At 42.1% G+C, this 17,467-nt stretch overlaps 1 protein-coding gene across 4 annotated transcripts in view; it reads left to right on the forward strand.

Annotated features, from left to right (window-relative positions):
• KCNT1 (potassium sodium-activated channel subfamily T member 1) overlaps positions 1–17,467 on the forward strand; it is a 205,286-nt gene that overhangs the window by 171,711 nt on the left and 16,108 nt on the right. For 3 of the 4 annotated variants that reach the window (XM_044661255.1, XM_044661253.1, XM_044661254.1), the window contains 9 exons: positions 2,541–2,713; positions 5,535–5,606; positions 6,136–6,270; positions 7,304–7,415; positions 7,956–8,057; positions 9,390–9,473; positions 12,543–12,671; positions 13,549–13,569; positions 14,514–14,838. In XM_044661255.1, the coding sequence (XP_044517190.1) occupies positions 2,541–2,713; positions 5,535–5,606; positions 6,136–6,270; positions 7,304–7,415; positions 7,956–8,057; positions 9,390–9,473; positions 12,543–12,671; positions 13,549–13,569; positions 14,514–14,838 (1,153 nt within the window). The remainder of the gene's footprint in view (positions 1–2,540; positions 2,714–5,534; positions 5,607–6,135; positions 6,271–7,303; positions 7,416–7,955; positions 8,058–9,389; positions 9,474–12,542; positions 12,672–13,548; positions 13,570–14,513; positions 14,839–17,467) is intronic. The other variant, XM_044661256.1, reaches the window with a different exon arrangement.

Here is a 17,467-nt window from a genome sequence, read left to right on the forward strand (position 1 = left end):
TGGATACCTTTCACACACTCTCTATGGCCAGGCACTCAGCAAGAGGTAATTAAACCAAATCTGTTTCACTACCTCCCTCAGTCCTCATAAGGATGGCTTATGAGTAAGTACACCCACAATCTACTGCCTTCATGTAAAAAGCTAAAGGGTATATATGACCTGCTAATATTGGTAAGAGCCATTTGGCTTTGACAAAGGCAAGATGGAGCTGATTAGTCTTCACTTTACCTTATTTAAGGTCATTTTCTACTCCTGGGTCATGCATTCAGTTATCTGCCCAACCCTATGGAGTCAGCATCATTGGGTTGCTGTTCTCTGATCTGAGAGGGGATGCTACATGCACTTTATTTGGAGGCAGTAGAAAGGGGGCCCTCTGAATATAATTCAGGACACCTTCTATGATAGGTCTTTAGCATGCAGTTTGGTGAGTTTGCTTAAAGCGTTGTGGGTTTCCAGGATGTCAGAAATGTACACATATGTGCATGTGCATGAGATAATATACCTAACATCCTCTACAGCCCTACTCCAATGCCTTGTCATGGCATGGAAGGAACCCCTCAAAAGTCATGCCAGGGCAGCACGAAGTCTGGCAGATTCAACTAAACTATGAACATTTTGAGCATGAGCCCAATGACAGACATGTCATCCAAGAACCAATCTTGCTAAATTCGGAGAAGCTCATACACACTTTGGCCACAGAATGATGAATGTCAGCTACTAAGAAGTAGGTTTGTGATTTGTCATTGGAGAAAATTCCACACTGACAAGAAGGGAGATCTCAAAATACTAAAGTAATGAATGTAAGGCACTTAGTAAACTTTCAGGTGCTAGAGAATCTGGGTAAGTTTGTATTGTTGTCATATAGGATTACAGAATTCAAAAGATGGAAAGGACCTCAGAAGCCATATAGTCAGTCAGTAGGCATTTGAGTGTCTACTGTGCTAAAAGAGACAAAAGATGTCTCCCTTCAAGAGACAAAGACAAAAAACTGCCTTCAAGGAGCTTAAAATCCAGTGAAGGGACTTGCCATTGTGATAATTAGATTAAGTCTACACTGCCCATCTTTAGATTTAATCACCAAAGGTGAGAACACCTCTAATTCTGGGAAGTCCATAATCCACTTGTGCTAGAGTGGGTGAGGAATCAGAATCAACTGACTGCCCCCTAGGCAGTACTATGAGAATCGTCTATTGATTGGACATGCAAATTAGGAGGGAGGAACAGGAAGTGATGCATAAGTGATCCCTTTAAAAGGAGAAGGTCCTCAGTCAGCGGAGGTCTTTGGTAGAAGAGAGCATCTGGTGAGGACCTCTTCTGGTTCATGGAGGAGTGTTGGAATGCTGAGACTCTGGTGGGACCTCTTACTGCTTCCCTTTGAATTATCATGTGGGTAAGTTAAGCTGACTCTCTTTCTCTTCCCTTGGTGTTTCTGGAGGCTCTACCCTCAGGGAGGCCTCTCTAATTGTAAAAGACCTTGTGGCTAGAAGCCTTGTTTAATTAACCTCTGTGCCCCTCTGCTGGGCCTCTAAATTCTTTCCAGGCCTCTGGTCCTGGGTCAGAGTTTCTGTCTCTCAATTTCCCTATCTTCAACCTTCCTAATTGTAAATAAATGTACATAAAAGTCCATTTTGATTTGAGATTATTCTTAATTGAGGATTGATAATAGTTCAATCCTCTGGCAACCACCTTTTAATATATTGAACCCATAAAGCCCCTATTTCCCCCTTACACCATCCAATGCAAGGAATCTACATGAAAGGAATCTCTACTATAACATGCCTGACACAGTCAGCCTTGCTTGAAGACTTCCAAGTAAGTTCCCTCAAGGAGGAGGAACCCACCACCTCTCAAGGTAGCCCATTCATTCCATCCATTGGGACATCTCTAATTGTTAGAAAAAATTTTCCTGGTATTAAACTTCAATTTGCCTCTCTTCACTATCCACCCCCTGCTCCCATTTCTGTCCACTGGACTAAAAAAGAACAAGATTAATCCCTCTTCCATGTAGTTATTGTTTACTTAATGACAGCTACAGTTGCCTCTAAATCTTCTCTTTTTCAGGCTAGCTCATCCTCTTATCCCATGGACTAAAAGTCCTTGGCCAGACCATATATTTTGTTTTTTCCAATAGAATTTTCTCTGCCCTACAGTAATTAAACACACACACACACACACACACACACACACACACACACACTTCTCCATCCTTTAAGAAAGTCAGTACCAGTCCAAAGGTTGGCATTTTTCCCAGAATGGGCAAGGATCTAGCCATAGAACTAGCTCTTTTTCTTCTAGACTTACTTGGCTTCCTCAAATGGTAAAGTGAATGAAACTTTGAGCAACTCTGTTCTCCAGATGCTATCACCACATAATTTACAAATAGAACACTGACTATCTACATAGTAGTTCTCAGGGTATGTTTTTTTAGCAGGATAATAGCCGGCACATTGACTGAATCTATGAGCAATTCTTCCATATGGAGCTACAACAGGAACACTGACTGACTGGATCTGTGTTCTCTGGTTCTTATTTCCATCCAGGGATGCAAGCACAACAGTTATGAAGACGCTAAAGCTTATGGCTTTAAGAATAAGTTAATCATAGTCTCTGCAGAGACTGCTGGAAATGGGTTGTATAACTTCATTGTTCCACTCCGGGCATATTATAGATCTAGAAAGGAGCTAAATCCAATAGTTTTGCTTCTGGACAACAAGTAAGTACACTGGCAACCTGTTCATTTTGTATATAACAAGTTAAGAAATGAATGACCCACTATTATTAGCTGGCCGTGACAAAGACAGGATTGAGCTGGGTTAATCGGCTTCAGATCATTTTCTAATCCAGGAAGAATTTAGTGACCCATCACTATGAATTCGCCCCCTGACGTATCTGTAGAGCCTATATGTTTTGTCATTGAGAATAATATCTCCCATTGCCTAGGAATGTTAGTCATTCGATCAAGTCTGGGCTCTGACTTCTAGCTCTCACCTTTCCATTCTGTCTACAAATACCACACCAAAATAGTCTTGGTGGGTTCAATTCACCAGCCTTGCATGAGCAAAGGCCCTGAAAGAAATAGTAAATATGATGGCCATACAACTGTCAGTGATGATGATGATAATAACAACTGACACTAATACCATACTTATGGAGTTGCTAAATGCTTTATATACACATATATGACATGGTGGATAGAACACTGAGCCTGAAGGCAAGAAGGCCTGAGTTTAAATCTGGCCTCAAACTAGCTATATGAGTTGGGGCAAGTCATGGAACCTGATTGCCCCAGTTTTCTTAACTATAAATGGGGATAATAATAGCACCTGCCAGGATTATTGTGAAGATCAAATGAAATATTATTTACAAATGAGATAATATTTATAAAGTAGCTGGCACATACTAGTTAATTGTATATAGCACCAGGGACACATGAGTCCATGATGGCAAACCTATGAGATGTGTGCCAAAAAGGGCACACAGCACCCTCTCTGTGGGCACACCTACAGTCACCCACCAGAGTTCATTACTAGAAAGCAGAGGGACTCGGGGCAGAGCTGTTCCCCTCCCTTTCTCCATGCACCTGAGGACTTTCTTCACTTCACTCATCCCTCTGCCCAGCAACCGAATGGGAGCACTTCCTCCCTCCCCTGTCTGGGTTAAGGCTAGGATGCAGCATTCAGTCTCTGGGGTTTGGGGGAGGCATTCATTCTCTGGGAGGTTGGGCACAGCACTTGGTCTGGTGGGGGAAGAGCCTGGCACTCCATCTCTAAAAGGTTCACCATCACTGCACTAGGGGCTTAAAAAATGCTTATTTCCTTCTTTCTTTATCTTATTTGATCCTCAAAACAATACTGTGAACTGAGTATTCTAGATAATTTTATCCACATTTTACAGATAAAGAAACTAAAACCCAATTGCTCATGGTTATGTAGCTAGCAAATTTTAAAGATAAAATTTTAATCCAAATGTTTCCTAACTCCAAGTCTAGCACCCTTTCACTTTCCTATGCTGTCCAATCTTTGAAAGACTGTGGATAGCAAGAGAGATATAGAGAGGCAAAAATTATCCCAATTTTTTTAAAATGGAGACTGTGAGCACATCACTTAACCCCTAGCCCTTACTGTTCTTCTGCCTTGAAACTAATACTTAGTATTGATTCTGAGATGGAAGATAAACATTTTTAAAAAATAAAATGAAATGAAATTAATTTCCTCTGTCATCAGAGGTGTTACATTAGTATATCAGAAGAAAATGTGGAAGTCTTTAACAACATTCAGCAAAGTCTCTTTCATTTCATTTTTTATGTCTTGTGTATGACATAGAGAGGTAAAGGCAAGATGATTAAAATCCAGTTAGGTAGATTCTCCATGGGATAGAATGGCTGGACCCCAAAAATAGCCTTTAATAATTCAGTGTCAACTAGAAAGGAGGCTTCTAGAGTAGTACCTTAGGGATCTGTAATATAAATATATATTACTTTACTGGACCACAAATTCATTATCAGTCAGCAGTATGGTATGGGAGCAAACAAAAAACAAAACATGGACCACATTGAGAGGTTTGCTATCTAGAACAAGGCCAGTGTTCTTCTGCTTTCTGTCTTATTCTAACCGCATATTGAGTGTTATTTTCAGTTCTGAGTGCCACATTTTAAGAAGCTAGAACCTATTCAGAGGAATATGATCAGGATAGTGAGAGAACTAAAGGCCATATCATGCGTAGATCAGTTAAAGAAATTAGGAATCCTTTACTTGGAGAAGAGAGGATTTGGGACCTTTAAGAATTTGAAGGATTGTCATGTGAAAGAGAACTTAGACTTATTCTACCTGGTCCCAGAAGGCAGAGCCAGAATCTAGTTAAAAGTTGCTGAAATACAGATTTAGTCTTTTTCTAAGGAAAAGCCTCCTAATAATTAGAACCTTCCAAAAGTAGAACAGACTGCTTTGGACAGGAATGTTCTTCCCCCTCTACCCTTCAAACCAAGAGACATCCTTAAACAAAGTATACCTGTCTGAGATTTGGTATAGGAATGAACCAAATAACCTCTGAATAACTAGATATTCTCATTGAAATCTGAAACTCTATGTTTCTGTGGTTCCAAGACAGAACTCTCTCCATGACTGTACACCATCTTTATTCTTTCCTTTCCAAACAGAAGAGTTACTCTCACAGGATCTTGGCTGGTCTTCACAGGTGGTTTTATATGTCCCTAGAATATAATTTCCTGAATCTGAGTGGCCCAGTGAGATGATAGTAGATTATGCCTGATTATGGTAGCTCATACCTAAGTTAGGCATGTCTGGGGAAAAGTCAGAAGAGAAAGTCTGAGGAATAATTTGGTTCCTTTTAGATCTTGAAGCTATACCATAGCCTCTTTCTCTCCCAGGTTCCACTTAAGTCCAGACAATTCAAAGTTGCACATTGGGTAAAGCTATCCAAGACCTGAGAATGCTGGGAGCCAATGACTATAATAGTCTTAGCTTTAGGACTTTGAGTTTATCTCTCCCTGATCTTTGGTGTTTGTATCCCCACAGGCCAGATCACCATTTCCTTGAAGCCATCTGCTGTTTCCCCATGGTCTACTATATGGAAGGCTCTGTAGATAAGTAAGAATCAGCTCAAGGGTTAAACTGTATTGTAGAAAAGCAATCAGATGCTAATTGGAGTTAATGTTGGCGATGTGGTGGATTGGTGGAAAAAGAAGTGATTCCAGCCCAAACTTCCCCTCTTCCTTACTTGCCCCTAGGTACCATAGGAGAAAATGTGAAACATAATTAAACTTCCCATAAATATCTCCCATGGTGGGGAAGTAAATAGGATAGTGGCTGAATTCCCAGACTCCAAAATTTTCTGAGCGAGAAGTCAGAAAGCTGCTTTCTCTCAAGTTTTGGGGCATGATGTGTTGGCATGTGGGAGATCCTTCCCCTGGGCTCTTCCATTAGCCCCTATTTAACCCATAACCTCTCAGGCTTTCTCCACAACTCCTGTCCCCCAGAAGCTTCTCAGACTCTATCCAGCCCAGTCCTTCATTTTCTCTTCTTAGCTTCTTTCGAGCCTAGTTCCCACCAGGGTTTCAGTCCATTCTGGCTCATCTCTCAACATTCTCCCCTTTGTGATATGTCTGGCCTCTCTTAGCCTGGATAGCTTACTACAGTGTGGTATCATATACGCTGACAACCTGGTCGTCGTGGACAAGGAGAGCACCATGAGTGCTGAGGAAGACTACATGGCAGATGCCAAGACCATTGTAAATGTGCAGACCATGTTCCGGTGAGTATGCTGAGAAGATGGGAAACTTTTGATTCATTGCCCAGATGGTACATATTGTCATCCCAGCATTGCCTTCTCTGTTCTTCTCCTCCACTGAAACTTGCAAGGATTTGATTCCTGCAGTGCTCTGTTCTCTCTAAAATGATAAAGTACCCGATAAATCTTATCTGAAATACCCATCTATGTTGATGGGATTTGGCAGAAAAAATATATTCAAGATTACACTGATAGAACAACAGAGATAGATAATAAGATTGTTGGATATAGAAATAAAAAGAACTTTAGAGATCGTCTAGTCCCGGGGCATCAAACTCAAATAGAAACAGGAGCCAAAACCATACAAAAGAATCCTTGCAGACTACATGTTAATTCAGAAACTACATATAAATATTTTCTGTGCTTTATTATATTTTTATTTATTTTGTTAAATAGTTTTCAAATAGATTTTAATTTGGTTTGGGACATACTCAGGAGTGTTGTTGACCATATGTGGACTCTGGGTCATGTGTCTTATCCCACTAATCTAATACCATTATTTACAAATGGAAAAAAACTCTGGCTAATTGACTTTCCCAAAGATACATAGGTAGTACCTAATAAAGCCAGGATTTATCCCAAGGTTCCATGACTCTGAATCTAATATTCTTTTTATTGTTCTCTGCCCTGATCAGATGACATCAAGATTGCATAGATTTTATGAAATGTTAGAGCTGGAAGGTACTTTAGAGACAAACCATCTTGTCCAGCCTTTTCACATGCCACATTTTAAGGGGAATGTGAAACCTAAAGCAAGTTAATTTCCCTTTCTGGGTCTCCCTTCATTTGAAAATCTGAAAAATTAGAGAATTATACTAAGTGATCTCCAATGTCCCTTCCAGTTCCAAAATTCCATAAGCCTAAGTTTCTGCTCTCACCTGTAGGTTGGGCCTCCATTTCTAGGAACTATATATTAGGGATACCTTCCTCTTATCCACAGACTTTGTCAACTCTCCTTCTTAATAATTGTCCTCCCTTGCTTTCTCTTTTTCCCCAGGTTGTTCCCAAGTCTCAGCATCATAACTGAGTTGACCCACCCATCCAACATGCGATTCATGCAGTTTCGGGCTAAAGACAGCTATTCACTGGCCCTTTCCAAGTTGGAAAAGGTAGAGTTTGTGCTGGCCCGACTCCTGGATCTTTAACCTCAAGATTTTATGAAGAGACCAAGCTGTTCAACACACAGATGCTGTTAAATCTATCTTGGAAGTGAGGGTGGAACTTCAAGATGGGGTTATCAGAAGTTAGAAATTATGTCTTTCAAAGAATACTTGAAGGAGTCTAGAAACAGTTTAATTATCGCTGTCAAGTCTTTAGGCTTTTTCCTAGAAGATTTTCTCTTTGGTTATAACCCAGTGATTCCCAAAGTGGGTGCCACCGCCCCCTTGTGGGTGCTGCAGTGATCCAGGGGGGCTGTGATGGCCACAGGTGCATTTATCTTTCCTATTAATTGCTATTAAATTTTTTTAAAAATTAATTTCCAGGGGGCTAAGTAATATTTTTTCTGGAAAGGGGGCAATAGGCCAAAAAAGTTTGGGAACCACTGGTATAACCAAACTTTGGCGTTATACAGAGACTCCAGCCCTATGATTTTATAGTGCTTTCCCTCTCAATGATGCCTAAACTTTATGTTCTGTTCTCTCCTACAGAGGGAGAGAGAGAATGGCTCCAATCTGGCCTTCATGTTCCGCCTGCCATTTGCAGCAGGCAGAGTTTTCAGCATTAGCATGCTGGATACCTTGCTTTATCAGGTGGGTTGTGAGGCTGGAGAGATATGGCATCTGTACCCAGAGAAAGTGAATGACTCAAAGCTCTTCTCCTGGATGAGAGAGGAATTCAGCATTTGTCTGTGCATTATGTATGTTGTGGGTGAATGGGGGGCAGAGGAAAGGGAGAGAAGGGGTATAGCGAGGAAATTCTATGTTTGTCCATGCACATAATAGTTTGTGGGTATATATGTGTCTAGTAACAGCTAGGTGTATTTGTGTCCAAATGTGACAGTCTCTTGATGTGTGTATTGGGAATGAGTTATAATCTGCATGGAAGTTCTACATGCGTTAATGTAGGAATGAATGACTGAAATGGATTCAATAAATGAAAAAAACATTTATTAAACACCTATTATGTGCCAAGCACCATATTTAGCACTGAGGATACAAATAGACAAAACGAGATAATCTAGTTAGGGTAGATGATACCTATAAAAGAATTCAGCTATAAGTCACAGTTCTTAGGGCAGGTCAGCTAGCAATGTTCAGTGCTGTAGAATTCACATCAATAAGGCTAATGGTAAATCTTGAAGCACTTTAAGAAGTAGAAGGAGAGCAGATAGATGGTAAAGGCTGGTGGTATGTCATCTCTATGAAAGACTACTAGTAGTTGGTGGCTCCCAGACCATCCAAGTGGTATGAACAACCATATTATTCTTCCCAAATGGCCATCCTATGGGATCTGGTCCTAGGTCACTGGAGGGCCAAAGGAAAGGTAAAAGAGAAGGATTTCCCTTGCTGGCAGTTCTTTATGACCCTCCTGCCCATAAGGTCTGAGAAGCTATGGATAGTCAAAAGAGGATCAAATAGAAAGCAAAGGGAAAGAGCATATGTGAGGCTTTGTGGGTACATTTGTATGGGTAGGGGGAAAATCCTGTTAAGTTACCTTCCATCTTTATATTACATTCATCTTCAAATATATCCTCCTCCCTCCATAAGCCATCTATGACATACCCCCAAAAAATGGTAAATGGGAGGGATAAGCAAGTATAGCAAAAGCAAACAATATTTCCAATGCATCTGACAGTATGCCCAATATTCTACCTGGAGAGGCTCTCACCTCTACAAAAATGGGAAGAGAAGCCCATTTTCTCAACTCTGAAGCAAAGCTCAATTTATTATCATTCCTATGGATGTATTATGGATATGTGTGTGTGCGTGTGTGTTTCAGGTATGCCACAGTCCATGAGTGGGCCCCATGAATGACAGTCTAAATACATGTGTTTGGTAGAAAAGGTGTCGATATGCTTACCTTATCCGTGCCAGTTAACTTCATTCTTTATTTCTATGTGTCCTTTCCTCCTCTCCTTCCAGTCATTTGTGAAGGACTACATGATCTCAATTACAAGGTTATTACTGGGTCTTGACACAACTCCAGGATCAGGATACCTCTGTGCTGTAAGTGATGCTTTCTTCCATATTTCCCGTGACTTTCTGGACTAAAGGTCCTGGACTAATACTTCAAATTCAAGAGGTCTAAAACTTGGGCTCTTGACATTGGCATCATCTTTAACTCTTAAAGAGGCAGCATGGTAGTACAGTAGAAAGAGCATTCATTGGTTTTGGAGTCAGAGAATATGGGTTCAAATCCCATCTGTTTCACTTACCTTGGGCAAATCAACCAGACTCCAGTCTCATCTATAAAATGAGGAGGTTGGGCTGTAGGACCACACAGCCTCTAAGGTCCCTTTCTGTTCCAGCTCATAGGTTCTTGATTTTTTTTGTGCCTTGGACCCCTTTGTCAGTCTGATGAAGCCTCTAGAACCCATCTCAGAATAATATTTTAAAAGTATAAAATAAAATACATGCAATTACAAAGGAAAACAATTCTATTGAAATACAGTTATAAAAATATTTTAAAATAATTTCATAAGCCCCTACTCTAGATCTATGATCTTATGATCTCTCCCTTCTCCTTCCCTTGGTTTCACTGAGTTTAACTTCAAGCACTACTCTTTGAAAACCATTGACACAAAGATCTTAAAAACATCATAGTCAAGAAACTTAATTGACTATGGTTACGGGTAGGGCAAGAGGGCTCAAATACAAAAAAAACATAATGTAAGGTGGGTCAGTGGAGATGTCCATATAGAGTTCTGCAAGAAAAATTAAGGAAGGAAAAAAATATTTTTATTTGTTGAGGAAAGGGTGTCAGGTATCATGGAGAGAGTTGATATGTGACCTAAGCTTTGAAAGAAGAGAAAAATTATGAAAGACAAAGATGAGGAGGATGCAAATCCTAAGCAGCAGGATTGTCTTCATAGATACACAAAGGTAAGAAAGTCCAGGACAATATTGGGGAGGAACTAATAATCTGGTATGGCTAGAGAATAATAATGTCAAATGAGATTAGAAAGATAAACTGGAACCAGATTGTGGAGGTCTTAAATGCCAAGCTAAGTAAGTTGTTCTCTTATCTTAGACACAATAAGGAATTAAAGTTCTTTAATTAATCAGGAGAGTGGTATGGTCGGGCCTGTGTCTGAGGAAGTTTGCTTTAGCAGCTCTGAAAAGGAAGTATTGGAGAAAGGAGAGACTTGAGGCAAGAAGGCCAATCAGGAAGCTATTGTAATAGTGTAAGTGAGAGGGATAAGAGGCTGAACTAAGGTAATGCCAGGAGAAGTGGAGAGGAGGAGAGAGATGTGAGAAATAGGAGAGGAGAATCTGCAAGATTCAGCAACTAATTAGGTGTAGGAAGTAAGGGAAGTAAGACTCCAAAGTATCAACCCAGAGAGACTGAGAGATTGGTTGTGTCATCAACAGAACAAAGCAAGTTTGGAGAAAAAGCTAGATTGGGGGGAGGAGGGCTACAGATGATGAACTGGGTTTAAGATATGTTGAGTTTGAGGTACAAAATAGTTGCTAAAGCCTGTCAGTTCTACTTAAGAAAAATCTCCAACATCTGGTCCCCCTTCATTCCCACACAGTTTGAGGCCCAATCTATAAACGATCATGATGGCGGAATCAGAGAATCCCAAAGTATGAGAGTTAGCAGGAAACTCAGAAGCCACCTGGTCTAATCTATGCCCAAAAAGAATTCCCAAGGCAGCTGGGTAGCTCAGTGGAGTGAGAGTCAGGCCTAGAGACTGAACTAAGGTAATGCCAGGTCCTAGGTTCAAACCCGGCCTCAGCCACTTCCCAGCTGTGTGACCCTGGGCAAGTCACTTGACCCCCATTGCCCACCCTTACCAATCTTCCACCTATGAGACAATACACCGAAGTACAAGGGTTTAAAAAAAAAAAAAAGAATTCCCATCATAACCTACCCAACAAGAGTTCATCCAGCTACCAAAGGTCTTCAGTGAGGAATAACCTGCCTGTAATGGTCTTCCCGTTTCCATTTTATCCCTTCTCCAATGTCTTCACATAGCTGCCCAAATAATCTTCCCCAAAAACCTGCCAGTGCTTTACTCAAAAATCTTCACTGGCTCCCCATTGCCTACAGAATAACACATAAATACTAAGTATAGCTTATCTGAGACTAATCTTCTGGATCCTCTGCATTGCAGCCAAACTAAAATATATCTCTCTCCCTTATTGTTCCTTCTTCTGTTCCCAAATCATGACCTCACACACCTAGAATAAATTATCTTCCCTACTTTCTCACTACCACCACCTCAGTGCTCCTCCTGAATCTCTATTTGCTGAAGTCTGTCCCTTTCTTAAAGTGCCTTCACTTTGCTTTTCCTCACAAGCCTTGGCCCAAAATAAAGTGATCTCTCCTTGCCCCTCAAATTTCATAGCATTTTGCCTGGACCTCTCCCCTGTACTTCAGTCATATGGGTTAGAAATTGGCATGTGTCTTTTGCTCAATTAGAATGTAAGTTCGTAAAAGTCTTAAATAAAATAAATACACAATAAAATGTAAACTTCTTAAGAGTAAGGCCTAGATTGTATCTGTCCCCCCAGCACCTAGAACCCTGCTTGACCAGTGTAATTAACCAATATATGGATTGGAATGGAATTTGTCCTGAGCCTTGAAGGAGAGGTTGGATTTGAAGTTGGAGGCAACATAAGCATAGGAAGTAGCGTAAGCAAAGATATGCATAGGGAGAAAAGCACAAGATAGGCTTGGTGAATACCAAATAATTTAGGCAACACAAGGCTCCATAAGAAGAGAAATAGCCGGGGCAGCTGGGTAGCTCAGTGGAGTGAGAGTCAGGCCTAGAGACAGGAGGTCCTAGGTTCAAACCCAGCCTCAGCCACTTCCCAGCTGTGTGACCCTGGGCAAGTCACTTGACCCCCATTGCCCACCCTTACCAATCTTCCACCTATGAGACAATACACTGAAGTACAAGGGTTTTAAAAAAAAAAAAAAGAAGAAGAGAAATAGCCAAGTGGTAAACAAAGACATTGAGGAACAGAATAAGGAGTTTGGATGTTATTCGATTTTTCTTCAAAGAACTCCTTAAATGCTTATTTGTCTTAGTGCCCAGATTCTTCCTGAAATGCTCTTTCTTGCCCCAGATGAAGATCACAGATGACGACCTGTGGATCCGGACCTATGGCCGCCTCTTTCAGAAGCTCTGCTCGTCCAGTGCCGAGATCCCCATTGGCATCTATAGGACAGAGTCCCACATGTTTTCCACATCAGAGGTAGGGAATGGAACTAAGCCCAGGAGGCCACTGAGCAGCCACAACCAGAATTTGCCAATCACATGACTCACTCCTGTAATTCCCTGGGTGGAGGAGTCTTCCCATCAGTGCAACTGGGAATTTCACTGCTGAGAAATTCCATTTAGTTCTTATGGGTACATACAACATCAGAAGTGGAAATAACCTTAGAGAGACTATCTAATCCAACTCACTTATTGAACAGATTGCTAAACTGAGGTTGTAGAAAGAACTTACTCAGTGAAACCCAAAAAAGTTAGTGGCAAATCCAGAGATAGAATTCAAGTCTCCTGCTTCCTGATTCATGATTCTTTCTGCTACCCTTGGGAACTACAAAGCCACAGCATCTCTGCATTTGCCAGCCCTCCTCTTTTTTTTCCTTTGGCTTTTTTCTTTTAATTTTTCTGTTGGTTTTTTTTAAGTCCCTAGTGTGCCATCCTGCTGCGGACAAAGTATTTGGATCCTGATTTGCTACAGCATCAGAAGCCAGTGTCCCCCTGGTGATACACAGTGGAACAGCTGACAAATTTGGCTTAACTCAGCAGATAGAGGAGGCATTCCTTTTAAAGGATGCTAAGTTGATCCCCCAGAGTTCCTGGATCAACTTCAGTGTGCAAAGGGTTTGCACCGAGAGTCTGGTTTTAAGCCCTGGTGTTGCCAGCTGGTGTAATCATCAAAGAAATCAGATGTATCTGATTCTAAGGATTTTCTATAGTGTTCACTTCAGAGGGTGTGAGCCCCTATTCCCTTGTGGGCCTTGGCCTAAGACTTAGGGCCTAGCCGGGGGGCATGCAGAGTCTGGAAGACTGGTGATACATTCTGAATTAACCCAAACTGCATGTAATTTTCTTTTGTACAGCCTCATGACCTCAGAGCCCAGGTGAGTAATATTTGCCTTTAAAATGTGAACTGAATTTTTTAAGCCATTTTGGTGCCTCATAATCATTATAGAAAATCCTGCCTGAACCATAAAGTCCCAGGTTGCATGAACTGATACAGATAAAGATGCTATGCTTTGGTACAGATCCTTTGGGCTCCAACTCAGGCTGGGGCAGCAGGGAGGAGAAAGGATACTCTTAGAGATTTTGCTACACAAAGTAGTATTGCCAAAGAAGGGGATGTTTTTGCTTCTTTTTAATTCTCTTCTGCTTTCTTACTGCAATGAAAGAACAAAACTCCCCAGTCATTCCAAGTCCACCCAGGTACTTACTGAGCCCCCCAAAACCCCATCCCTGGGTTATAGGCGCCATATAGAGGAGACAATAAGAAGAGGAATCAAGTTCTCTGCCTACAGTTCAGTTAGGTCCGCAAGGTGAAGACGGAGAACAAATGGAAATGATGTCTTAGAGGACAGTCTACAATAATGTACTGAACTGAATATATGTATCTATCAATAAATAGTGTGTACAAGGGTTTCTCTATCTATCCACATCTGCATTTACCCATAATTCTGTGATTTCATCTGTGTGAACAGCCTTTCCACCTCCCCACTTTTTGGAGAGTCATGGGTGGTCAAAATATTGAAAACCCTAACTCGAACCTTTTCAGACTTAGCTAGACCGGTTGGTCCCCCAACACCAGGCATAGTGTGGAAGGCAGCCTGTACTCCAGACACAGACTATGTGAGCAGCGGGGCTCCTTAAAGACCATCCAGCCCTGTTCTGGGGCCATGAGGGATAAGAGTAGAGAAATGACTCAGAGCTCGGTGCCAGAGCTTGGCAGAGAGAGAGAAGGCATGTCCTCCGGCCCCTCATCCTGTGTTTTTTCCCCCTTTGTCCTGCTGCCTCCCTCCCTCATGTTGCCAATTTTCATTGGTTTCTCCAGTCCCAAATCTCCGTTAATGTGGAGGACTGTGAGGACACCAAGGACGTAAAGGAGTCCTGGGGTAGTAGGTCAGGGAGTGGAACCAGCCATCACCGCCCACACCGCAACTCCTGCACCAGCGACCAGTCAGATCACCCCCTCCTGCGGCGCAAGAGCATGCAGTGGGCCCGCCGGCTCAGTCGCAAAGGTCACAAGAACACGAGCAAGACTGCGGAGTGGATCAACCAGCAACGTCTGAGCCTCTACCGGCGGTCAGAGCGGCAGGAGCTGTCGGAACTCGTCAAAAACCGCATGAAGCATCTGGGGCTCCCCACCACGGGCTACGGTAAGGGGAAGGCGGGAGAGGAGACTTCTGACCACATGGCAATAAGCACCCTGGGTCTTGAGGAGTTAACCAGTCTCTGGGATCCCGGGAGACCCTGGCACAGTCTTGTCCTGATTCTCCTTCCAATTTTATACCAGTTGGGGAGGCGGAGAGTCTCTGTGACTTTGCACACACGTGGTCTTAACCAAGGAACATTTTTCCACAGCTGTGCTAGAGATGCTGCCCCGTGTGCCTACTCCCCCAGCCCTTCCGTATAATGGGGGTATCTCTGGGCAGGGTAGGGGGTCGGGGGGGGAGTCTCTGCTTTTGAGAAGTTTTACCTTAGGGTTCAGACTACCAATATAGGCCCCAGGGTGCACAGGATCAAGCCAGGAATCCTTCCTGAGTTCACCTCTAAGTTGTGCTGAAGCCCTTTGTCCTTGCTTTTCTTGCGTTTTTCTTTTTTAAAGACACACATCCTGCTATTTATGTGTTTCCACAGCTGCTCACCTTAGAGACCATCTAACCTGCCCTCCTCATTTAACAGATGATGAAACTGAGGTCAAGAGAAGGGACAAGATTTGCCTAAGGTCAAAGAGTAAGTTAGTGGCAGATCCAGGAGAAGGAAACAGATCTCCTGGTTCCCAGTCTGGTCCTGCATCATCCATTGCTCTCTCCCAGAGAGCAGTGAACCTGATGTGGATGCACTTGAGTGGGTGCCATGGGGAAAGCACAGGAAACCAAAGCGAAGGGTGTGAGTTGGGGAAGGGGGGGAGAAAAGCTCAAATAGGCTGGGTGGGATCAGGTTATATTCATTGGTGGGGCCTGAGTGGGCCACACGGGAGCTCTAGTCCTTTACGTAAAGCAGAAAGCCACAAGGTTGTATCTCTGGGGCTTTTAAAAATCAAAGTTATCAGGGGCAGGAGATCTCTTCTTGGAAGTTAAAGTGGGGCAGTGGAAGCATGCACTCATCCTCCCAGCTCTTCTCTCTTTCCCCTCTTCTGCCTTTGTTGTTGGGGGTTTTTTGTTTTTGTTTTTCTGAAAATATAGTTGTCTCTGCATTTATCCACAGAAAATCTTATAGTCAAGTTCTTAACAGTGAACATAATTCTACATAGCAAGTACTTGAGGCTGCTACCACTCAATGTCCACCCCATATAGACATGAGTTCCAGCAGGACACTTTAAAAACAAGAACACTTACTATTCCTGTGTTCAAGGGCCACACTGTGGCAGGAGTAGGAAGAGAAAGGCCAGGGCAAACTCTGCTAACCATCATTGAATAATCACTTACATTTAGATAGCATCTCTGTGCCAGACACTGTGCTAACCACTTTACAAATATTAGCTCATTTGATCCTCACAATAACCCTGGGAGGAAGGTGTTCTTACTATCCCTATTTTGCAAATGGAATAACTGAGGCAAACAGAGGTTAAATGATTTGCCCAGGGACACCCAACTAGTAAGTGTCTGAATCTGGATTTGAACTCAGGTCTTCCAGACTCCAAGCCTAGTGCTCTACCCCCTGTGCCATCTCATGGCAATGTCTGTTTCTTGAATGGAGTAAGGAGGAGAAAGGATTAATGAGCAAATGGGTAGAATGAGGAAAGCAAAGAGCTTTCCAGCTTCTCTTAAATCGAGTTTTTAGAATATATATCCAGCATTTACTTTAAAGAATTTTGTATTCCCAAAGTATCATACATGCACACAAAGACCCATTCTTGGGGTCATAAGATCATACGGAATAGAAATGGAAGAGACTATGGAGATCATAAATGTCAAGACCCTAATTTTATAGATGAGGAGACAAGAACAGAAGAGGTGAAATGATTTGTTATAGGTCCCACTGGCATGGGGAGGGAGGAAAGAGAATAAAATAAGCATTTATTAAATACCTACTAGATACCAGGCCCTGTGCCAAGCACTTTACAAATATTATCTTGTTTGATCCTCACAACAACCCAGGGAGGTAGGTACTATTGTTCTCTTCACTTTACAATTAAGGAAACTGAGACACAGAGGGATTAAGTGACTTGCCCAGGGTCACACAGCCAGTAAATTCCTGACACTGAATTTGAACCCAGGTCTTCCTAACTCCAGGCCCAGCATTCTATCCACTGGAACACTAGCTACTTCAGTAGAAGGCAGCATATACAGAATTCAAATCCATATCCTCTGATTCCCAGTTCACTATTCTTTCCTCAGTATCATGCTCCCTTTTAAAGGTAACTAGAAATGATTTTTTTGTCCAATCTTTTGGCTTAATTGCTTCCTTATTAACCTTTCCATCAATGGCAGAAAATTGGAAGTTGAAGCTTGCATGGTGTGTGTGTGTGTGCCCCTCTTGGGTTGTTAAATATGATCCCCCTACTCTGGTACTATATTGTAGAATATACTATGAATCTGGAATCCTGAAATCCTTTACTACCTCAAAAGCCCAATTTGGAATAAGAATGTTTAGAAACAAATCACAATATATTTGAGTGAGCAGAGGAAAGTTGTAGGGAAAAGGAGAGAGGAGCCCCATGCACAAAGCCAGAACCTTCAGCCCACTCCTAAACCATACTTTCTCCTTCCCTCCTTCTCTCTCTCTCTCTCTCTCTCTCTCTCTCTCTCTCTCTCTCTCTCTCTCTCTTTCTCTCTCTCTCTC

The sequence above is a fragment of the Gracilinanus agilis genome, chromosome 2 (genome assembly GCF_016433145.1).
Source record: "Gracilinanus agilis isolate LMUSP501 chromosome 2, AgileGrace, whole genome shotgun sequence".
Taxonomy (NCBI): Eukaryota; Metazoa; Chordata; class Mammalia; order Didelphimorphia; family Didelphidae; genus Gracilinanus; species Gracilinanus agilis.